The sequence below is a fragment of the Canis lupus genome, chromosome 2 (assembly GCF_011100685.1).
Source record: "Canis lupus familiaris isolate Mischka breed German Shepherd chromosome 2, alternate assembly UU_Cfam_GSD_1.0, whole genome shotgun sequence".
NCBI classification, from domain to species: Eukaryota; Metazoa; Chordata; class Mammalia; order Carnivora; family Canidae; genus Canis; species Canis lupus.
This window is the reverse complement of record NC_049223.1, coordinates 20,134,100-20,159,672: the sequence shown is the minus strand read 5'-3', so window position 1 is coordinate 20,159,672 and position 25,573 is coordinate 20,134,100. Positions and strand designations below refer to the sequence as shown.

General features: G+C 38.1%; 1 protein-coding gene across 1 annotated transcript in view; it reads right to left on the bottom strand.

Moving 5' to 3' along the window:
* The window catches only part of ITGA8 (integrin subunit alpha 8), a 169,267-nt gene that overhangs the window by 44,300 nt on the left and 99,394 nt on the right, over positions 1–25,573 (bottom strand). Inside the window, exons 16-23 of the mRNA XM_038530016.1 lie at positions 22,580–22,635; positions 22,000–22,154; positions 20,610–20,747; positions 20,062–20,129; positions 18,108–18,255; positions 13,708–13,800; positions 10,394–10,473; positions 4,347–4,427 (exon numbers count right to left, since the gene is read on the bottom strand). Of these exons, the coding sequence (XP_038385944.1) occupies positions 4,347–4,427; positions 10,394–10,473; positions 13,708–13,800; positions 18,108–18,255; positions 20,062–20,129; positions 20,610–20,747; positions 22,000–22,154; positions 22,580–22,635 (819 nt within the window). The remainder of the gene's footprint in view (positions 1–4,346; positions 4,428–10,393; positions 10,474–13,707; positions 13,801–18,107; positions 18,256–20,061; positions 20,130–20,609; positions 20,748–21,999; positions 22,155–22,579; positions 22,636–25,573) is intronic.

Sequence of the window (25,573 nt, the reverse complement as noted above, 5' to 3'; positions counted from 1 at the left end):
AAACTTGGATGAAACAGACAAAGTTCTTGAAAGACAAACTGAATGCTCCTCCCTTAAGATCAAGGTAGGATCTAAAAACAAGACAAAGATGTCTTTTTTGCACCAAGTCTACTCAATCTTGCCCTGACACTCCTTGTCTATGCAATAAGAGAAGAAAAAGAAATAAAGAAAAAAAGAAATAGAAGAAATAAAAGGTATGACTAAGTAGTAAACAATTTAACATTTCCCCAGAAGCCCTTAGCTTCTGGGAGGTAAAGCCTAAGCTCTAGAAATTTTATGCCTGAAAGAAATATCTTTGTTTTTTCTAAGGGTCATGGGTCATACTGGATATTCTATCAATATGATTTGGGGAGGGTTGCCCACATCAAAAAGATTAACAGTGTGAGTCAGGGTGGGAGCTTGATTACATCATATTGGACAACCTGGAGATTGACTGAGATCAAATCAGTGGTCAATCAATTAAATGCCGTTGTAGTGGATCCCCAATAACAACTGTGAACACTGAGCCTTTGGCAATTTCCTCAGTTGGGGATACTCCATGCATACTGTTATGTATCCATATGAGGAAAGTAACATGTCCTGGCTTCATGGAGGATGACAACAGAGGCTGTGTGTTTGGTACTGCCCCAGGCTCCAACTTATGCTCTTCTTCTCTTGGCTATTTTTAGTATTTATCCTTTTCCTGTAATGAACATAGTGACGAGTATAATAGCTTTCAGGGAGTTCTATGAGTCTTTGAATGAATTATCAAATGAATTATCAAACTGAGGGTGATTTTGGGAAGCACTCAAATCTACAATTGGTATCAGAAGTAAGGATAATCTCTTCTGGGTACTATTCCTTCTAACTCTGTAGTTAGCTAAACTCTTGCATATGCAGATTAAATTAGGAAAAAAATCAAACTTTTTACTCACAAGTGGCATGATAATGCTATAGAAAATTCTAGGAAATCAACAACCAAAAAGTTACTAGAATTTGTAAGCAAGTTTACTAAGATCTCAGGGTACACTGCTTGCATTTCAGGACTTAAACATGTGGATCAATGAAACAGAATGGAAGGTCCAGAGTGTCACAGATGAATAGAGGTGTCAAGTAATTCAATGGGGAAAGGATGGTCTTTCAGCCAATAGCAGAGCAACAACTAGATATTCTTATGCAGCAGTGAACTGTGGACCTTACCTCACCCCAGACACAAATATTAACTTAATCACAGACCAAAATGTAAAATTGCAAAACTTGTAGGAGAGAATGTAGGAGAAGGTCTTGTGACTCTGAGAAAAGTGAAGACTTTTTATTTTTTTTAATAAAGGACAAAAACAGTACAAACTATAAAATATTTGTTTATTTTTAAAAGCTTATTTATTTATTTTAGGGAGATTGAGAGAGCAGTCTATAAAATATTTAAAATTTGGATTTCATACAAACTAAAAAATTTTGCTTTTTGAACATCAGTGTTAAGAAAATAATAAGCCAAACTATAAACGGAGAGAAAATGTTTGCAGGACACATATATCTGATAAATGATTTTGTATCTGGAGTATATAAGGAACTTTTAAACTTGATAATAAGATAGATAACTCAATAATAAATGGGCAAAATTTTAAAAGACACATCAAAAAAACCCACTACGGGCAAATAAGTAGTGAAAAGATACTCAGTATCACTAGTCATTAGAAAATGCTGATTAGGGTCCCTGGGTGGCTCAGTCAGTTAAGCATTTTGTCTTTGGCTCAGGTCTTAGGATGGAGACCCACATTGGGCTCCCTGCTCAGCGGGGAGTCTGCTTCTCCCTCTCCCTCTGTGTGCTCGCTCTCTCTCTCAAATAAACAAATCTTAAAAAAAAGAAAATTATAACTAAAACTCAATGAGATATTCTCACACACCACAATGGCTAAAAATGAACAAAAACAAACCTCAAGCCCATGCGTGCAAGTGCGTGACACAACTACAACTCACTATGCTGGTGGGAATGTGAAATGGAAATGGTACAGCCACTTTGAAACACAGCTCAGCAATTTCTTTTAAAGTCAAACATACCCTTGCCATTACAGCTCAACTCCATTTGTGAATAAAAAAAAAATCCCCACAAATGCCTATAGCAGGCTTATTATTAATAGCTCTAAACTGGAAACAACCCAAGTGTTCACCAACTTGTGAATGGAGCAGCAATTTGTGGGACTTCCGTACAGCAATAAAAAGAAACAGACCACTGATACATGTAAGAACATGGGTGTTTTTTTCACATGCATTATGCTAAGTGAGAGAAGCCAGACTCAAAAGGCTACATTCTGTATGAGTATATTTATATGACTTTTCTGGAAATGTAGTGATGGAAGATAGATCAAGGTTGACAGAGCCTGGGAGTGGGGGCTGGGTTAACCATAAAGGTGCACGAGAAGCTATGTGGGGTGATGGAACTGTTTTATATTGAACGTCCTTGTGGTGTCCTAATGCTTCAAACTGAACATCTAAAGACAGGGTGAGTTTTACTTTATATAATTTATACCTCAAAAAGCCTGACTTAAAAAAACACACACCAAACCCCATAGACTATGAAAAGGTACTTGCAATGTGTGTAGCTGATAAAGGATTAGTGTCTCAAATTCTAGAATAGGAAAGAGTTGCTTCCTATGGATTAGTATGAAAAAAATTGTCCTTTAGTAGAAATATGGCCTAAAAATGAGCAGAAATTATTCAATTTGGGAAGAATGGAGTCAACATACACACACACAAAGCTACTCAGTGTCATTTAGGAAAGAGGGGATGTCAAATTGAACGTTGAGTTAGACAGTATTTCTCATCCATTAGATTGACTCAGATTGAAAAACTCGACCATTTTGTAAGTTAATAACATGTAAGAGTGAAAACTTACCTCCATGTCTTCTGGAACAGAAGTTTGGTATAATTATTTTGGAAAAAAAAAACCGGTTTGGTACTAGTTAGCAAAGTCAAATAGTGTACAATGTCTGATCCTCAAATTCTGCCTCTAAGCAGGTACACTTCTGACATTCTTCCACACGTGTCCCAGGAGATATGTACAAGGAAGTTTGTAAAAAAGGAAAAAGAAAACCCTCAAATGCTCATCAAGAGTAGAATGGATGAGTAAGTATGGTGTATCTATACAATATTAAACTCTTCTGCAATTAAAAGAATGAACTATAAGCACACGTCCTAAAGTGGGTGAATGTCAAAAACATTCATTTGAATGAAAAAAAAATCACAGAAGCATAAACAAAAGATTTTGTGTAGATAAGGTTCAAAGAACTCTCTCATAGGCTACATGGCATGATTATTTATAAAGGTGCACCTGAAGACAGGCTGCTTGGACTTCCATTCTAGGCCCCCACTTCCTAGCTTCTAGCTTGGTAGTCTTCAGCCCCCTCCTTTTTTCTTCAGCCCCTTTTGCCAAAATTTCCTCACTTGTGCAGCAAGGATGCTGGTATTTATTAAGATGTGCTAATGGGTTGGGGTAGCACATGGAAGGATCAATACATGCTAGGAATTATTATTCTTCTCTAATCCATTAGGTGGAGCCTCACTGGTCCCAAGAGGGCAGGCAGGGCTCCCCTCATTGAGAACAGCAGGGAGCAGAAGTATGAAAATGCATGGAGACCAAGGCTCAGAGTGCAGTTGTCTCGAGTGACCATCATGGAAGAGTGGGAAACACTCAGGACTATGGAAAAGGAAAGGGATCTGGGATTGCTGGAGCCCAAATGACCACTCAGTCTAGAATACCAGCTGACATTTTTAGCTAAGTCCTTAATTGCCCTGAAGAAATAGAATTATGATAAAATCAACAAAGTCCTCACTTGCATAAAAACTATGTACAGTACATTTCCCAAGATGGTGGTCATTCTAAGCCTTTCCTTTGATCACTCTCCTCCTGCCTCTCAACTGATTGTGTATTGGTACTTTCTTCAAAGAACAGGACACAAGGAAAAATGTAGATTTTTCATATCTAAGAGTTAGCCATTTGTTTAACTTTTCATTATGCCAAAATAATTACTGGAGAAGTGAGACTTTCGGCAATCATAGGTTTGTCTGTTTTATCTGGCTTCTTATCACAAGTTTCTATAGTCTGATTACCTGTCAGTGTGGGGAATAAAGGGATATCTCATTTTGATATCCTTTAAGTTGATACCAAATGTAGTTTGCTCTAGTTTTCAATGGAAGTCTAATGGTGGATAGAAAATAATGGAAATTTAGAACTAAAGTGAATTGTGATCGCTAATGTGTTAGGAAAATTTCATATAGTTTTTACTAGTTTTTTTTTCCAGAACTAAAGCTATTATAGTATTAGTATGGTATTATAGTATAACAACTACAATGTCTTGATTATTACTTACCCTCTTATTTCTACTTGAGCTACAGCAGTGATGTTGATTTGCAGGCTCACAAAATTGCTGTCTGGGTTGTCCTTGTTGGAACTACAACACAGTGACAATATGATTTGCATGTATTTTTCAGACATGATACAATATACAATCATAACATTCTATATATTGAACAACAAACGCTACCAATACAATCATTCAGAAAACAATGGCATATCCATTCTACAAAACTGTAACCATTTGAAAATGGAAATGCTAAGATTCTCTATGAGTGAAAGTAATGTAATGACTTTCCCTAAGAAGATATCTTATTTTGAAAACACAGCAGACTAGAAAAGCTTAAACACTTCTTTGTTTCAATGGCTCAACCAAGAAGGCAGTGAGCCGAGTTCATTTGCCAACCTCTTCCTTGGACACGTTTCTGAACTTCTCTATGCATCATGTTCATTGTCCATTAAATGGGAAAGGAAGTCACTCCTTCCTGATTCTCCATGCTCATAAAGAAGAGAACTTGGATAAATAATCCAAGAGCAGCACATAATGGAAAAAGCTTTTGCATTTGGCTCTGGAATTCATTATACCATACATTGTTTTGGCAGCAAATTTACCCTCCTTGTGGTTTATTCCTGAAGTAGTATTAAAATAAGTGTACATTTATTGCATGTTCACTGGCTGATGAGGGTGGGGGGTGCTGGGAGTGAATTAGAAGCATTGCCAATGGTGGGAAGAAGCAAGACCCCAGGAATTTGGGCAGCTCACATCAAGGCAGTTAGGACATGACACAGACGTTATCAAGTGCATCAAGATCTCAAGATAGGAAGGGACACCTGGGTTGGCTCAGTGGTTGAGCGTCTGCCTTTGGCACTGGTCATGATCCTGGAGTCCCGGGATCGAGTCCTGCATCGGGATCCCTGCAGGGAGCCTGCTTCTCCCTCTGCCTATGTCTCTGCCTCTCTCTGCATCTCCATGAGTAAATAAATAAGCTCTTTAAAAAAAAAGAAAGATAGGAGGAAATGAGGTAACTGATAAATATTAAGGAGGTCATGTGATGTAATGAACACTGGGTATTATATTACATAAGAATGGTGAATCACTGACCTCTACCTCTGAAATCAATAATACATTGTATGTTAATTAATTGAATTTAAATTTTAAAAAAGATTCTCAAGATAGAAAGTGCATGTTTAATAATGTTTCTTTGAACAGTGGCAAAATTATTTTTAAATCTGCTGGTTCTTTTATCTCAAGCAAATGTAATTACATATGAAATTTAATATTTTTAAAAAGAGATTTATTTATTTGAGAGAGAGAGAGAGCATGCAGCAGGGCAGAGGGAGAGGGAAAGAGAAACTCAAGCAGACTCTGCTGAACTCCGAGCCAGAGGTGGGACTCTATCTCACAACCCTGTGATCATGACCAAGAGTTGGGTGCTTAAGAGACTCCACCACTCAGGTGCACCTACATATGAAATTTAATTTAAAAAAAATGCACCTGCGAAGCACCCAATCCTGTAAAGGAAAATGAAACATGGTCTCACAAGACGTTCAGCCAGTAGCTGAGCTTTGAATGCAAATGCCAGTTGCCTTTATAACCCTTTTGTGATTTCACTGGAGTCACCGTCATATTCCAAAGATTATGCAGCTTTCAGCAAGCAGATGTGGCCACACCACCCCTGATGGGTCATGTTTATATCCAGGTCTCATTTAGAAGAGAAAGCCTCCTCTTTTCATCATCGTCTTTCACGCAGATTCAATGGATAAGCTTTCACACTGCACTGGTGGTAATGGTATGTGTTCTGACTAGCTTTTGAAGCTTTCCAAATGTGGGGGCTAGAGAGGAGATGATAAGAGTCTGCTTTCAAAGCAGGAGACAGAAATGTTCCCACAATGCTTTTGAAAAGTCTCGGCTGATTGTATATACTGATAAGGCCACTTAAACTGCAAACACACATAAAAGATATAAACAGGCCAATGTCAGGCTCATTTCCTGTAATGGGGCATCACTGCTAGCCTTGTGATGAGCCTAGGGGGACTTGTTCATCCCTGGAAACCCCAGTTTCCAGGCCGCTTTATTATCATCACATCTGGGGAAAATCAGACAACGAAAAGGTTTTTTTTTTTTTTTTTAAATAATAAATTTATTTTTTATTGGTGTTCAATTTACCAACATACAGAATAACACCCAGTGCTCATCCCGTCAGGTGCCCCCCTCGGTGTCCGTCACCCATTCACCCCCATCCCCTGCCCTCCTCCCCTTCCACTACCCCTAGTTCGTTTCCCAGAGTTAGGAGTCTTTATGTTCTGTCTCCCTTTCTGATATTTCCCACACATTTCTTCTCCCTTCCCTTATATTCCCTTTCACTATTATTTAATACCCACCATTTGCTTCAACGTGGATGGAACTGGAGGGTATTATGCTGAGTGAAGTAAGTCAATTGGAGAAGGACAAACATTGTATGTTCTCATTCATTTGGGGAATATAACTAAAAGGTTTTTGTTGTGTGTTTTTTTTTTTTAAATTACTGAATTACTAACCAGCAAGAGTCATTAAGTAATTCTACTTGTTGCATACTGTGTAGTTCCAAATGCATTATGGGAAACTCTGTAGTTTAGAAATTGAAATCTCATTGTTTCACACCTTACCCAGACTTGGTTCAATTTTCTAGTTCTCACTGCTCTGCAGCAGTAGATATAAAAATTACAAACAAAAACAAGTTTCAGTTTAGCTGTCCCACAATTTCATTGCATTTTGTTTCCATGTGGTTAAAATGACACAATTGACTTTACTCACAACACCCTGAAAATGTATATAGATGTTAGGCACTGAAATCGTCTTTGGACAGAAGTCTCATCTGAAGCTTGCAGAGGCTATTTGACAGTGAGAGCAATGGCAGACGTGGAGACTAGATCGGGTTCACAAACAAAATCGTCCTCTGTCACACAGCCTTGCCATGACACTTGGTACTGCAATCAACCACTGGTATCAACAACATCTCCTGGTAAGAAAGGCACCAGGCTTGATATACAACTTAGATGCTTCCTTGACCTCTTTCCTGGAAGGAAACCTCCCTTGCTAATACCACTGCTATGTTCAAACAAGTCATCCATCACTGGCTTGGACACTGAGCTATTTATATCATTGGTGCTAGTTCTACGCAGGAATGAAGGATTTCCTCTCCACGACTACACCCTATGTCATGCACAAGGATAAACATGTTTTTTACTTATCACTTCAATGCTTTTTTCTTTTTCCTTACTGTTTCCCAGTTTGAGTTTTCTAACATTCCCTCTGCGCCTTCTGTGGTCTTTGGCACATCAGCAAATACAGTGTTCATCTCACCATTGCCAAGGAAGCAATTTCAGTGACATCATGAGGACCTATTTGTATGTGGGAATTGCTATCTGAGAACCACTTCACACAGGGAAGAGAATGTTTACATGTCACACAAAGCCACGGCATGAAGAGACCATTTAATGCAAACATTTGGTAACATGAAATATTTTAAATTTATTAATATATAAGGTCTCATTTCTCTGTTGGGTTCTGTTTGTGGAAAGGGGCATTAAATGTGGATAACAGAGGTCAATGTGGTCAAAAGCTTAAGAATTTAGACTTCAGAGCACTTGGTTTAATTTATCTTTGTTTTAACACATTTAAATTGAATGCAAACTAGCCACTAAATACTTATTTATGTCTTTGGAGTTGGCCAGGCAAAGCATGTAGATTAATGCTTACCTCAGTGTTAAGTATTCTCAAACAGATAGAAAGATAAAGTATTCTCTTTATCTCTGAAATGTCTGGTTTTGGAATTTGATGCTTTATGTATGTTCCTGGATGCTCTCTAGTTCTACATTTCTGCCTTTTTATATTTTTTTCAGGTTAATGTTAAAACAGTCATGAGTTGCTATAGCATGTAAGGATGGAATATAATCATGGTCCATTCTTTTAGATGAAGGGGGATGTTGAATTGTGACCATTTCCATTTTCCATCAAATTTAATACTTCATTGCTGAGTTCACTATTTGAATGATGATCTCCAGGATGGATTTGGAGAAGGCATTTAGGACATCATTTGTTATCCTTTGCTCCTTGGAATGAACTACTAGTTACACTCATTCTATTACCTGTAACTGCAATCAAAAGTAAGAAGGATGTGTCAAGGAATTTGCTTTGCATCTTTGCACCAGATTTTCTTTCTAAATAAAGGCTTTAAATTTCATGACAAATATATCTTCATGCCATTGCAGGACCAATGTCACAGACAGTGATGGTGAGAAAAAGGAAACTTTAGGCCACTGTCTGAAGTGATGGTGGTCCTCACTGGAGTGCTTTACTTTCTTTTCTTTTCTTTTCTTTTTTTTTTTTTTGAAAACTTACAAATATTTCTCAAATGAAAATATTTAGGACTACCTGAAACTTCTGGAAAATACACATTTATAGAGATACAAAGAAGTGATTTAATAAGCTTTTGGTAAAATGATATTATAGAATTCATTCTGTCTGCATCTTACCCCTAATAGGGTAAACATTTTTTAAATCTCTAGCAGAAAATATTAAGTTAAACTTTTAAAAAAGACCTAATTACGATCAGAATAAGACCTAAGGTAAGTTAGAAAATCTTCCTTATTAGAAATCTATCATAAAATTTAGGGGGTGTGGCTTGTGATATGGGTTGTAGATTAAATTTTTTTTTTAATTTTTAACGATTTATTTATTTTAGAGAATGCATGAGTGGGAGAGGCAGAGGGAGAGGGAGAGATAATCCCAAGCAGACTCCATGCTGAGTGTGGAGCCCAACTCAGGGCTTGATCTCATGACCCTGAGATCAGGACCTGAGCCAAAACGAAGATAGTTGCCTGACTATGCCATCCAGGCACTTCTAGGTTGTACATTTAAAAAATCTGCTATATTCTTATAGAGTTTATATATTTTTTAAAAACCCTAAACGTTGAGTCAAAGTAGCTGTTAAGAAGTAATCCATTGCACAAAGTCAGCACTCTCCAATCACTTCTTATAGGACAGAAGGTAAGTTTAGAGATTAAGCCACACTGCACACTAGGATTTGAGAACCAAATTGTAGAGACTGACTTCAGAGTTGTGTTATAGTTAGAATAAGGGTTCATCACACTGAGCATATGCTATTTATACCAATGTTGTTCAAACTTTTAAAATTGCAGACTATAAAAAATATATATATACATTTCACAGGGTGTCTTACTATACACATTTATATTTATCTAATTGAATTGTTTCACGAACAGGAAGGACTCTGATACATTCCATTCTATTCAATCTCCTTTTTCTTTTAATACTGGCCTGCAGTCATTAAATTGATCCCATTACTGGCTAATGGCCTGAAGTCCACAGTTGGGCTTTCATGTACACTGTTCCCCACAAGTCTTCCCACTCACTAAGTATTATTTTCAGCCATGGAGTATTAAACAGAATAGACAGGGAAGTAGTAATTACACTTTTATCTGAAAAGGGTCTTAGAAAAAAGTGGCAGCTACTTACATGCTTTGGCTTGTAGTTACCAGAAAAGGCCCTGAATGAAGGCTCTGAACCAATATATGATCACACCAGCTTCCTGCCATAGTGCTCACAGTGAAATTGTCAGAGACTCATTATTTCTTGAATAGTTGGATTTCAAGATTGCGAATGCATAATCCATTTTGTTTTTTGCAAAAATTTTTATCCTCAGGGATTAGCTGACCACCAGCTGAGAGCAAGGTGGGAATGTAGTATAGGTGTTGGTGAGAGTGGGAGAAGGGAAGTGAATCAGAATGAGGACAAATGGAGGTAAATGGGGGTGGGAGGGTACCCAGAACAAAATTTCACTAAAATAACTTGGCTCATATAATGGGTCTCTTTTCTAAAACAAAACAAAACAAAACAAAACTGAAATAACGAGAACAAAGGAAAAATGATCTGTGAAAGTCTGAGTTCTAATTTCAGGAGACCTTTAAAGGTTAAGGAGCTTGGAGAGTGGCCATTCGTTTCACTATGGATTTCTCTAATATTGAAAGCTGACCATAATTTTAGGCACTCAAAGATCTGACCTTCTGATTTGGAGATCGAAGTTAATGCTCATGTTTGTTTTCTCAAGACGTGGAACTGCAAATCGGAGGCCCAGAGAATACTAGAAGAAAAAAAATCACAAGACACTAAGTTTATTACAGGGAGGGACTTTATACGCAGCATAAAAATCTCTTTAAGTCATCCTTGCAAATCCCCACCCTAGCTTGCTGTCTTTTTCTCGGATTCCACCCTGGGTTGCTGGGAGGAAATCATGCAACTAAGATTGCAGGGCCCAGACAGTTCAAGTCCCTCTACATTGTGGTTTCTTCCCTTCATTTAGCCCTGTATGAACTCTTCTCTGGCCACCTTCCTATGTACTAAATTAAAAACAACCTAAATATACGAGAGATGATTGATTTGGAAAACTGTAATGCTTGTGTTTGATGCACATTTAGGTAGCCATTGAAATCATGGTTGTGAATTCTATGCAAAATGTGGAAAATGCTTCATTGTAATGATGATCCATAAAGAAACAGATTACATAGTTGTATGTACAATGTGTTTCACCTATTGTTTTAAAAGTTTATCGATGGAAAAATTACAGGAGTGAGGGTATATTGTAAGAAAATATATCAGAATAACATCCTATGGTTATGTTAAGGTATGAGTGTAGGGATTGTTTTTTCCACTTTTCTTTATTTTTCAAAGTTTTATACTTGAGCTTATTTTTTTGAGTACAGATTTTTAAAACTTTGGGAAAAGTAAATGCAATGATACTATAAATAAGAAAGTAAAAACAAGAGCTAAGTAATTATATGACTTACTCTCCCATGTACTGTGCTAAGTCTTATGTGTCTTGCCTCACATAATCATGACAACCACCCCACAGGTAGGTATTATGATTGCTGACATTTTACAATTGAGGAGTAATCTGAGGATTAGGGAGATCAAGTGCCTTCCTCCAGGAGCACAGCAAATGAATTGTAGAGTTGGAGTGGAAATTCCTGCAAATTGACTCCAGAACCTGTTTTCTTGACCACTATATTATGAGAATCAAATCAAATCATGAGTGATTCAAAACTCATGTTAACACGAACAATAATAAATCATTGTTTTTATTGTAAACCCTCATCATCATTTTACTAGCCCTTACTGATTATGCTGCACACCAGGTACTGCCCTAGTGGCTTTATTTACATCATATCGTTGCACTGCTCCAAACATTTCTAAACACAGAAATTCTCCCATTTCAATGTGACTTGTCCAAAGTATCACACTGAAAATGGCAAAGCTGGGATTTAAACCCAGGAGTGTCTAATTATTAAACCTATGCATCCTTATGCCGCAGCCACAATGAATTCCTTAATAATAACAATGTACGATTTTTGGTCAGACCTCCAGGACTTTGCACATAAACTTCTCTCTTCTATGGAAACCTGTTTAAACATTTCCTGCTTTTTCTACTTGAAGAGGTTCTACTCATTCTTCAAAGCTCAGGACAAGAGATCCTCCTGCAACATACTGTCTGGTCCCACAGGCCAGGTCAGGCAGAAATTTTCTCTTTCCCTGTCTCTCCTTCGCTACTCTTCCCATCACTCAACCTCTAAGGTTGCTAATTTCAAGTTTCTTATTGAATGGGGATTGTATATTTTCATCTTGAGGTTGTGAGACTCTAGCTTAGGATGAGGCATATAGAAGGGGCACAATACAAATGGTTGAAAGAATGTGAAAGAGTGTGCTGTTATTTGCATAGTTCTAGTAATGGGGATCTTGCCATATTATGATGAAGCCTGGCTAATGTTGGTCTTCATTGTAGAACAATTTAGCTTGGGACAAAGACACAACAAAGATATGACAATTTCATATTGATAAAAGACCCATATGTTTTCAACTAGAATCAAACACCAGATCTCTGGGCACTGATTCTAAAGAACCTCTGTGGAACCACTACTTTTTTTGTTTTCCTGATTGAGAGATTGTACACATTTTTATGAATCCTACTGGCACATAGTATATGAAAGTGACATAACTCCTCACAAATCAGAAGAAATACATCTAAATATTACCTTGAATGTTTTGTTAAATTAAAATAAAAAGTCACTTGACAACTATTTTTTAAAATGTTGGGACTGAAATAAATGGTGTTGGTGATTTATGATGTTTTTTAATATTTAGGACTGCTCTTACATTTGGAATTTTACTACAATCTGAGGATTACTTTTTTAAGTACGAAATGAAGAAGTAAATAAATCAAAATGTTTTATAACAAAACAGAATGCAATAAAATTTGATGTATTTAAGGGCATTAAGGGGTGAGATAAGAAAGCTATTAGGTTTCTTCCACTATAGACCTCACAGATAAATGAATACAAACAATTTACTTCCTTGACTTCCAAAAATTATTTGTTGGTTAAGTGGATTGACATCCAGTCACATAAACACATTTGTGGTTAAGACCACATAGCCATTTTTACCCTCCACTTTGAGAATCACTGGTGGCCAATTTTTGTTCCAAGATTACTGTTGGTTATTAATGATCTTAGATGATCTCTGGTTTAGATTTAACACTTTCAATACCTGAAAAAGGAATGAGTGCCTGGTCACCTATTTATTGAGATATTTATTTATGGAGATATTTATTGAGGTATTTATTATAAGAAGTTACTATATGTATTTAAATGGCTATTGAATAAAATAAACTTATTGTCCACAAGTAATCTTGAATGAAAAGTTCCTAAATCTGGAAACAAAGAAAAAGAGAGGAAGAACATGTCCTTATTCTCTCAGAAGCACATTATAAATCATTATTAACTCTTTCTTTTTCTTGCTACAATTTTATTATTCTTCAATTAAAATGCATGGAAAAATACAGACCTGGTAAAGCTGACTCAAAAGCTGGATTATGGTAACATTTTAATATGAAATGCTGTGAATGATATTCATACGGGAAATATGTCAAAAATAAAAGCTTAATCACCTTTGCTAAAATCTTTAATGATGTCATTTCTTAAGTCATTTACTGATTACAAAAAAAATTGCAGTGAAATTCAAAGAAAAAATATCCCAAGAAAAAAACCTGTACCAAAAAGAAATTCACAAATTTGTAGCACCTAAAAGACATGTAAGAGTAAAGTCAAAGAAAAAAGCATATGAAAGTATTCGTGTTTTTGTGTTCTTAACCTCAGATTCCTCACTCTCGATATGCTATAATGCTAAATCCACCACTGTGGTAATTTCCTGCCTAATTTGTTTCACTTGCCAGGTGCTAAATTGTTGAGTGCTAATTGGGGAGCTTTGTATTAGCTCTCTTAAAAATTCAATTAGAACTTAGTAAGGTCTTCTGGTTTTCTCTTACATTTGTTCCAGCCACCATAGGGTTCCCAAGGTCACACACCACCATCCTGGTTATATTTTCCATCTCGTACTCACAACTCAGTGGTCGCAACCCCTGCAATGGGAAAGAACACCAGCATGGAGCTCAGTAGGCAAATAAGTTACATCCTGTCCCAAAAGCGATGTGTGGGCCGGGAAGCTTCTCTTGATTTCAAACACCTGTGTGGGCAACTGTGCCCAAGAGTTCATGTGTAACCGTTAAGTCAGAAGAGAAACTTGATAGAAAAAAAAAAATCAAAGTTTAATTATAGGAAGAAATTGGCTTAGTCAACATACTTAGTACATTTCACTGAGGAAGAAAATGCTTAATACATGAAATAATGAACATTTTAGGAATTATTTTTATTATTGCTACTGTTAAATTTGGGCCATGAAGATCACAGATAAGTAAATATCACTGAACAAATTTATTCTTGCAAAAACTGAAATGACAGGTATTAGTGGAAGCTATCATACGACTTAATGAGTATTTTGCAAGAGAATTGCTCTGAACACAAATTTTTACACACCATGGCCCCATTTTGAGATTACACGACCAATCTTAGTTCAACCCTCTAAACACTTAAGATGGGAAGAGAACACTTTTATGTTTACCTCGTGCTTCATGTCTCCCTTCTTCTACCTATATCTTATTCTCATTAGAAAGTATCAAACTCAAGTTTGAAGAGGTGCTTAGAACTATGCCCTGGACAAGTTCTCAAGGTTACACCAGATGAGAAGTAAAGGAGCTTTATCTTTGAACTCCTTCCCTCTGTTCCAGCTCTATCTCTTGTTTTCACACTACTCCCAGCTGCTTTAAAATCCACACCTTGCTCTCCATCCTGAGCCCCTTTCCATTTTTCAAAACATAATGTCCGTATGGCCCTGCTTCACCTTTGGTGATAGCTACAAATGTTACCCATTATTTCCCTCTAACTTACTAAGTGCCACTAAGTGCCACCTGTCACTCTCATTCCCAGAGATAAGCTTGCAACATGAAGACTTTCACAAAGGAGCAACCTTTTGGGGATTTCTGCCCAAGGAGAGGTCCGAGGAAGAGGGTTCTCTGAACACGAGGAACATTTGTCCATCTGTCGGCTCTACTGAAATTTCAAAGGAAGTAATGTGACTTTTCATGTAAAAGTTTCAGAAACCAGTCTCCATTCCATTCCTCCTACTTCATTGAGAAAAAATAAGATCCAATAAGAAAACGACAAATACATCCAGGTGAAGAATTTTGTAAGTAAATCATATGCTTTGAGGAAATTAACTTCAGAGGAACAGGGTTTTTTTGTGTGTGTGTGTGTCTGTTCTATTCTTAGTGCCTGGAGTAGTGTGGGGCAAAAAGTAGTAAATGGAAGATAAAAAGAAGTAGCCCATCCTACTTTCTAAGAGTCTGAAATGAAATAGAAACCCAAGTAACTATAAAATCCTCCCTCCTGTAATCAACCCCCACTGAAAAGTCTGTTTAGACTCATAAGAAAGGAGTGAGTGACTGGTATCTGGAGGCAATTTAATAATGCTCTCCCCAAATAACCCCAGTGACCTGTTAGTATTCTAAGCAGCTAAGAAACATAGTTTCAAATAGCTGTTAACATTCTTTCTTCTGAAAGGTAGAATTAGCATGTATTTAAAATCTTAAGGATCTATTACTAACCCTAATCGTACAAAGAACTTTTGTGTTCAAATTATTAACTCAGTCCTCAAAACAGCAAAAAAGAACCAGCAAAAGCTCTTAAAAATGTCCATGAGTCCTTTGAATATAACTCAAGGACTTAGTTTCTATAGTAAATATTTTTATCTTATCTAAAGGTTAAAAGTTATATGTACATTTTTTCCAGCTTTCTAGAAATAGCTTTTTTCACATCAATCAAAGATCTTTTCTTTCCCCCAGTTCCCTCCTCCACCCTTTTTCTTTTTTTAACCTTTATTTCCTTTCTGTGAGTGAGAGAAACAATGATTGTTTTTCTAGATATTTCTAGATTATTTTCCTTAGCTGCTCCAGGGACACTGTTGCTCTAATCCATTTATAGCTCTTAAAATATTATTCATTCACTAAAAATATTTACTGTGGACCTGCTGTTTACCAGGCATTGATAAAAAAGACTCCTTGTCCTTACCGAATTTCCGATGATCATAACAACTGTAAAAAGTCATCACAAGCAATTGTGACAAGCAATGGAAACATAACCAGTGCAGTTTGAGTTTTATGATAGGAGAGAGTCTTAGTGATAGAGGGGGTCATGCACCTAGATTTCAGCACCAGAAACGCCATCCTGAAGGAAGTGAGGTCAAAGCTTCTGGGAGGCAGTGTAGATCAGTGGTTAAGAGCATGGGATTAGACCTAATAGTGGAGGTGTGAGTCTTGGTTCTGCTACATAATAGTTGTGTACCTTTGGGCCTGTTACTCAATTTCTCCGTATCTATAGAGTGGGGATACTGATAGACTTGCTGTTTTTCTATAAGGCTGCTATGAGGATTAGTAAATTGAATCCACATAAGATCTCAGAGCAGTACCCAGCACATTTCAATTGATGGATATTGTACAACAGTGCAAATGTACCTAGGGCCACTGAACTGCACATTTAAAAAGTGGCTAATATGGTAAATTTTGTATTATAAATTGTTTACACCAGTAATAATATCAATAATAATCATAATATAAAGCACATTGGCCCTTATTCCTAGAAGAATTTAGAAAAAGCCACCAAAGGGAAATATGAAGTCTGGCTCAGTGAAGGTTTCCAGAGAAAGAGAAGGTCAGCGTCTACATTTTCGAAAAGATGAATGTTTTCAACAAAAGAATAACAAAATTTACAATCAGATAATCCTAATATGTTTCCCCCGGAGAGAATTGTCTAAAAAAAAAAAAAACCTTGAACGGAGTTTAAATAAAAAGGTACACAAACCTCAAAATGCTTCAAAACAAAGAATAAATTAGAACGTGGCTTTCGTCATGTGAAATTCAAAGACCGAGCTACATCTCTGCCCAAGAAAAACTGATGGAAGAAAATTAGTTAAGGACTTCTTTGAGATTATGGATAATGTCTGTTGTGAGGTTTAAAGCCAAAGATAGAAGTGATAAAGGTTCTCCCATATTTTCCATGCAACAAAGCGAACAGTACACTGGATGTTTTGCTACAAGAACACTTTAGAATAGATGCTTTGTTTAACAAAGTCAGGGGTGGACTGACGTGAAAGAATCAAGTGAAAATGTGAGTGGAGCCTTGGAATTTTTTCTAAAATAACACACTTGAACTTTTTTTGTTTGTTTATATTGTATTTGCATGTGAGCGTGTATAGTGATACTTTTCTATAAATTTCTGCAACAGGAAATCATGATTTTATGACTGTCAGAGATACACGATTATTACTCACCTGAATTTATTTTTTTACTAAGAAGATAATTTAGCCAGAACATAAACCACAAGACTAGAGGTTTGAGTAGAGAATTTTATATTCCTTATGTTTTTCAATGCCTATAACATAACAACATCACAACAATTTGCTAACATTTCTGTAGAGGAAATATTTTTCACTGGAGTATTGAGTCATTCAAAGAACATTATGCCTGGTTCTGTGTGAGGTGCAGTGATGGCCAGGAAAGAGTGGTAGGCTAGGTCTCCACCCTTGACTGTACATTTCTGAAGACAAGGGATTCTCTCCGTTATCCTGCCATATACTTATAATGGCTTTTTGGACCAAGTGATTAAAAACACAGCAGAACCTAAGGATACCCTGAGTGGGAAGATTCATGGTCTGATAAGGAAAGGAAAGATTATTAAAAACAAACAAACAAAACATCAGTGTCAGTTTAATAAATGGTGGCACTGCCCAACCGACAAATGACGAGGACCTGGCTTTTCTTGGTCCTGGTCCCAAAACGGTGGACCACGAAGGAAGCAAAATGAACGTGTTTCCTTTCCAGTGCCTGTCTAGGCTGTTATCAGCGCTCAGCTGGGACTGGTCAGAGTCCATAAGCTTCCTCCGTAAGCAATAATGAAAACCAGACCTTCCGGGACCTAAAGGAACTAAAAACAAAGGCTTGAAAAGGGCCTGTGAGGGTGGGAGTTAGCAGGGGAATCAAGCTGATAGATGGCATTAGTGAGTTTCTCCTCTGAGCCAGCTGTATTCTCTTCCTTGCTTCAGCTCTCAATCTTTGGCCAATTTATCTGCTCTATGGCCAAGAAAGACATGAACACTGCTTAAGACAACCCCCCCTCCTCCTTCCTGGCTCATTGCTATTATGATTACCAAAGGTGCCTTTATGTCCTCCTTTATTTGGGAAGAAAGTCTCAGCTAAGATGGCTCTACTTAACATCAATTTAACTTCAAATATACAACTAGCTCTTTTCCTACTTTGAATAATTTGCAAGGTATTACCTTGTTGCTGCGTTCAATCCCAACATAATCTGCCTCTTCTGGTATCATCACAAAGAGTTCAGCTTCGTAGGCACCTTCTCCTTCATTTCTTGCATTGATTATGAGCGTAAGATGGTTTTCATCTCCAATGATGACCTGATGCTTATCTCTAAAAATGCAGTTTAAAAGGAGTGTTAGGTGCCATACTTCTCTGGATTCACTGATACTTTATTTAAAGACTTGGGAGGAAAGAAGGAAGATGTGGGAATATAAGGCTTGGACAAGAAGATGGTTTGCCATGAGAGGGTGGTGAGAAGAGCCCAGAGAACCACATCAGTGTGGGCAGGGCAGGACAACATCCAGTGATGTGCTGGTAATATTTGACAATGTATTCTCAAAAAAAAAAAAAAAAAAAAAAGGGAGTACCAGTTTGTAGCACTTGCTGATTCCAGTGGTGTAAATCCTCCCACTGTGGAGGCTACTGACATACTTAACCATCTGCCACCAAAAATTCCAGGAAATTTGACAGTTGTCTCACAAGCCAGAAGGAGGCAGCTCCCCACATCACTGCACACACCCCGCAGGAAGAAGAGGAGTGGTGGGAGAGAAGGGAGATGGTTTAGAAATGAATGGTGTGTGTGTGTGTGCGTGCATGTGTGCACACGTGGCAAGTGAACGGTAAGAGGGAAGAAAGAGGCAAAATAAAATAAGATCTCAAATAGCTGACTGAGGATTTTGAGGAAATTTAATTCTCTCCAAACCTCAAACTGAACCAACATTTGCAAATGACTTTTGCCACTTTGACTCTTAGTCAAAGCTTATTGCTTAGGACACTGGCTAAATTGTGAAGTTTGGGGGAAAAAAATCCCCTGCAACATTGCCAAGCAATTCCAAGCACTGATGGGGGGATAGGCCTTGGGGGTGTGTGCTGGGGGGTGAGGAGCATGAATCTCCTTTTCCCCCACAGAGGATGTTTTACATCATGGTCTCATTTCTTTCCATAATAAAATGCAGTGCACTTACCAGTGCTGGACTGGTGATTCTCCATTAGAGGCAACTGGGAAGCACTTTGATTCTTTTTTTTTTTTTTTTGAAGACTTTTTATTTATTCAGAGACAGAGAAAGAGAGAGAGAAAGCATGAGCAGGGGGAGGGGCAGAGGAAGAGAAATAAGGAGACTCCTCACGGACCAGGGGCCAAACGGGGCTTGATCCCAGGACCCTGAGATCATGACCTGAGCTGAAGGCAGATGCTTCCCCAACTGAGCCACCCAGGTGCCCTGAAGCACTTTGAATTTTTAAAAAATTTTTATTTATTTATCCATGAGACAGACACACACACACACACAGAGGCAGAGACACAGGCAGAGGGAGAAGCAGGCCCCACACAGGGAGCCCGATGTGAGACTCGATCTGGGGTCTCCAGGATTATGCCCTGGGCTGAAGGCAGGCGCTAAACCACTGAGCCACCCAGGGATCCTGCACTTTGATTCTTAATGTGATTTTGGGACACTTCTGCTTTACTCCACAGAGTGCCACTAATTTTTTTTTTTTTAGCAAGTTAAAATTGATTTCATTTTGACAATTTTAAGGATGCTTTTGAGTCGTAATTTGGGTAAGGCATAGATAGAACCAGCCTGAGTCCGCTGTTCATAGGACTGACGCAAGTACACACGACCTGAGTCACCCTCCAGATGGGTTCATTTTGAACAAAAAAATGTTTTTCCCCACTTGTGCTGAAAGATGAAACAGCCCAGGCAAAATCTTAGGGTGTGTCACTTGACACCGGCGACAAAGAACTGACCCAAGACCCAGGCTAACCCAAAGCATAGCCAAACTCAAGAATTTCATGCAGAGTGTTTTTTTTTTTTTTTTTTTTTTGTAGTAGTTGAAAGTGTATACTTTCTCCAGAGAAGCTTTAAATAAACACCTGTATTCCATTAGATAAAGCGTTGAAGTTTATTTATTTAAACTTACGGTCTAGCTGAGAGCTTCAAGTCAGGAATGCACATGTTGTCTTCTCCACAGTCCACCAGGATGTGAGCCTGTGTTGTGCAAACAGGCATCAGGAATAATCTGGGTAAACCTGAATCATATCCTCTTTCTTGAAATGTATGAACGATTCCACAAATTAAACCAAAGCTTTTCATTTCACTCAGTGTGATTGTGCCCAGCTAGAAACCCTATGTGAGGCAGTGATCTCCCAATACAACCTCATTGACATAACAGCCCGATTCCAATTCATCCTGAAATGTCTATAAACACTCTGGCAGCGTTTTGAGGATCATGGGCTATCTTGCTTCCATCACAGCCACATTTTGAACAAACTAAATCTCATTGCACAAGGAGAAGGGCTTCTGAAAACACAATAATGCAGTGTTTCAGGAAACACGTTGGGAAAGTCTCCCCAGTGTCATGAGTTTATGTGCAGGAATGAAAACAAAAGAGGCTAGATTTGGTCTGAAGGTCACAGGAGTGATGCTCGAGGCCTGAGAATCAACCATCAAAGACTGCCAGCGACCTACCTGTTGGGTAACAGTGTTTTCCCTGTAGTAATTCAATATTGGTTTCACTTCCAGGCCTTCTTTAAAGGTGGATTCGTCCAAACTGTAATTCAAACTAATGTTGATTGGAGATAATTTATCTCGGAATTCAGTTTCATCCTAGGGAAAATAATCACACACTCAAGGAAGGCTCTGGGAAATAGCTACAAGATGTTAGTCTGTGAAAGGCAGGCGACATTTGACTTTAGCCAGTGGAACTGATCAGGGACTATCATGGCAGCGGGCCCAGGTACATGCTGATTCGTGGGGGAGATGGTAGCCAGCTTAATTAGCACATGTTCGGGGATGATCTTGTTTATAGCTGGGGTTTCATCGAAATAAATGCTTCTGGAGGCAATCTTCAGGTTCTCACACAGATTGGTCAAATTGCAATGAAAAAAAAATATATATATATAACAAATGGCATGGAGAGTTTTGTGAATTGGGACTTTTGTTTTTGTGAGGTCAGCAGTGTTTATGAGTGCTCTTGGGCTCCAGGCGGGTGGGGAGGACACATCTTGGTTCTCCTCCTCTTGTCATCTCTTTAAGCTTGCATGAACTTCAGGACATCTTTAGCACACTTGAAGTTTCCTCAGAAAATAAAAGAGAACCCCTTCAGAGTTGAGCGGGTGGCATAAACAAAGGCCCTGGAGCACACAGTTATACCTTAGGCCATGCAGCAAGAGTGCCACCTTCAGATGTGTGCCAGTCACAGGCATAATGAGACTCAAGGGGTATGTGCCCAGCTTTTCATTCTAGAATGTGTCTCTGAACTCTGCCCTCAGTGGGTTCTCTCACTCCCTCACTAAGCCCATTAAGGGAGGAGACAAAGCGAGCGAGCGAGAGATAACCCCACAACTGCTAAGAAGCTGGAGTAATAGTGTTAAAAATACTTTGGCTCTTTTATTTCATGGTAGCCTTCGGAGTTACTGTAAATATACACTTCTTTAAAAGAATATAATCATAAATTGCTTTCAATAAAAGTATTGGATGCCTAAACGTTTTCCTGAGTTGGCTCTGAAACGCACATTGATAACATCTGGCCGAACATACTCACGTAGGAGAAAAATTCAAATAACTTGCGTTTAACGTTTATGGTTTTTCTGGGGAGGGAGGCAGTGAGAAATGAAAACCACCTGAGTGAGGACTGTTATCAGGATAGTGTGCGAAACAGAAAGGAGCCTTGGGGATGAACAGCCACGCTCCATCAGGTCAGCTGCCTCGGAGCTCAAGAATGGAGCGTGTGGCCTTATGGTAAAGTTTCCGCCTATGAAGGGAAAATTGATGTGGGTCTTTGTGGTTCAACAGGGAAAAATGGTTGGAATTTGAATCTGAGTGGTAGAAGCCAGAAAGGCGATTCTGGAACGCTTACTCTAAGGTAAACGACAAAATCCTGGCATTGGAGGGATCTCTGCCGCTTTATGGTGAGGGGGAAAATGAGATGTGACTCATGGTTGTCAAGGAAGAGCGTGCGTTTCACGGCTCCTTTTTGTTTCAGGGAGTCCAAGTGCACCTCGGCAGTCAGGCCTAGGGACAGAAATAGAGCAAATATCATCAGGAAAGGCAAAGTATTCAGTGAATGCAGTGCTAGAATGAATTTCTAGTTCAACTTGCTTACTCAGAAAACATTGTTTTCATAGCTGGGATCAAAAACAATAGACGAGCTGAAAGGAAGTTTTATGAAATACTCTCCAAGCCGAGAAACTTGTTTTGTAAAGGTTTGACAAAGTCATTTCCACCCCCTACCCAACTATTATATTTGTTTTTGCAGACAATCTTAATGCCAACCATTCAAGTAATAGTTATGTAGAAGTTTCCATTATATACCATAGAAATCTTAATATTAAAAAAAGGGGGGCTCTTTCAAAGTTTTATGTGGTCTGTGCCGAGAAACGCTTACTGCTAACTTTTCTTGGTATATTATAGGAGCATAAAAATGAAAATGTGCTCACCTATTGTATTTGAAATGCTCTGGCCTGTTACAGATGCACATACGCTTAAAGAGAAGCTATGGAAAATAACAGTCAATAATATATTGGTTAGTAAAGTTTTGTATCTGAAGTAGCAATCTTTATCTCACCCAAAATAAATTGAATACATCATTTTTCCTCTGTACTTCTCATTATCCACACACACAACTAAATATACATATATTTATAATATTTATCTATCTCACCAGTTGACCACAACACTATACAATTAAGACAGGTAATATTAATACAGAGGAAGTTAACCACAAGTTAACTGAATTAACCAATGGGTTAAGACTTAATTAATTGATTACTCGTTGCTTTTATTCCATAAATACATATGAATATTGGCCTTGTGTTAGGGAAGAAGTAGGCAGTACAGCAGGGAAACAGCTAGCGGTAGAGCCTGGAGATGATCAAGAACATGACTCCATTTGAGGAACCCACAGAAATTCAGTATGGTTGGGGGGTGAGAGCAAGGTGGGGAAGTGCAAGGAGGCAAGGCTGGTTGGGTTGATCTGTGGGAATGAGGCTTTGAAAGCTACATTAAAGAGTTTGGATTTCATCCTAAGAGGCATGGAGCACCATGGGATGATTAAAGCACATCCCTACTTGGCTTAGGAAGAGAAGGGAACCTGATGGTAACTTGCTGGTGTGGGTACAATTAGAGGCGTAGACACTTCATGAGGGCAGGGGGGTAGAAAGAACAGAAGAAGCTTAGCGTGGCTGTCTCAAGCTGGGTGGGCACCGTGATATGGTGCGTAGACACAATTAAAAGATGGTGGACATGCACAAGAAACATTTTATAGTTTTGCCTAGAACATGACCTAAACTCAATCCAGAGAGGTGTCTGCTGCAGCTGGTAGGATGACCTGTGCTTGGACATGTTCTGTGGCCAAAGAGGAAATGAGAATGGGTCACTTGTCTCTGCCTGGCTTTGCAGAATGTGCTCACATCCCTCCTGAAAAATGTCAAGCCCTAACAGCCAGCATTCAAGATGGGGCTTTTTCACATTTCTAGGAAATTAAAATTTTAGAAAATACTTAACTATGATTTAATGACAGTCTTAATGATTTTACTGATAAAATACTATAGTATGATTTTAATATTTCTATTGCATCCAAAAGCTGTAAGTAATCCCTAATCATACGTTAATTATGTGTCAGCTTCCTGTGTGAAATATAATGAAACTGTGTCACATCTGGGACTCATCTGTCTACCGTGACCTCAGTAAATGTCTCCCTTTAGGGTAAATAATTTGCCAAATGCCATTAAGCCAATAGTTTCCTGAGATGTCTCTGCTATTACAAGTGTTTGTACCACTTTCCCAGAGAAATCACAAGTACCAGCTCAATTCTACTTCAGTTAGAATTATTTAAGGAAGATGAATAGTTAACCCTGTCTTAAAATTCTGCAGCGTGTCAGGCTTCAAAATTGAAATTTTTTCTGTGCCCAACTTTTTTTTTGCAAGTATTTGGTTATGTGTTAAAATCATAGACAAAGTTCATTAACTTTTCCAAGATAGATTCCTATTTGTGATGAAATTATCAACTTATGTAAATCAAAATAACTTTATATACAGTATTGTGCTTAACATGAATAACTCAAAAGCAATGAAGTTTTTGAAAAAGAAATAAAGCTCTGAATATGAATATTATTTTTTCTTTGTGAGAAGGTATTTTTTAAAAATTTTATTTATTCATGATAGACAGAGAGAGAGAGAGAGAGGCAGAGATACGGCAGAGGGAGAAGCAGGACCCATGCAGGGAGCCCGACATGGGACTCAATCCCGGGACCCCAGGATCGCGCCCTGAGCAAAAGGCAGGCGCCAAACCGCTGAGCCACCCAAGGATCCCCTGTGAGAAGGTATTTGATCAACAAATGATGTCAGCAGACTTGCGAATTATATTAATCACATGTCAGTGTCGTTCTATATTCCTTTCTTAGTTCTCCCTCTCTGTTACCTCCATGTCATTAACTGGGATGACTGTAACTTTTTTCATACAAGTTTAAAATAACTGCTACAGGGATCCCTGGGTGGCGCAGCGGTTTGGCGCCTGCCTTTGGCCCAGGGCGCAATCCTGGAGATCCGGGATCGAATCCCACATCAGGCTCCCGGTGCATGGAGCCTGCTTCTCTCTCTGCCTCTCTCTCTCTCTCGCTCTCTCTCTGTGACTATCATAAATGAATAAAAAATTAAAAAAAAATAACTGCTACAATTTACTGAATTATTGATAACAATACCTCAACCTGCCAGTTTATAGGTGTCCTTTCACAGAAAAGAGTTGCCATGTAGAAGGCTCTGATCTAAAAGGAAAACCTCAACATTTTATAGTAGTGGGCCAAAATATTAACTCTTTTAAAGAAAATTGTTATTATTGGGGTGCCTGGCTAGTTCAGTCTGTAGAGCACACGACTCTTGATCTTGGGGTCCTGAGTTCAAGCTCCACATTGGGTGGGGAGCCTACTTAAAAAAAAAAAAAAGACATAGTCCTATCAGATATCAAAAAATGTTATCAAGTTATGATAAATAAAACATTATTAAGAAAATTTTAATTATTGAAGTATATTTGATGTATAATGTTATATTTGTTTCAGGTGAACAACACAATGATTTGACAACTCTATACATTACTCGATGCCCACCATGATAAGTGTAGTTACCATCTGTCACCATACAAAGTTATAACAAAATTATTGGCTCTATTCCCTATGATGTCCTTTTCATCACTGTGACTTATTTATTTTATAAATGGAAGTCTGTATACCTCTTAATCCCCTTCGTCTCTTTCACCTCTCTACCCCTCTTCTCTCTGCCAACCACCTGTTTGTTATCTGTATGAGTCCGTTTCTGGTTTTTTGTTTACTCATTTGTTTTGTTTTTTAGATTCCACATATAAGTAAGATCATAATATTTTTCTTTCTCTGTCTGATTTATAATAACTTAGCATAATACCCTCTAGGCCCATCCATACT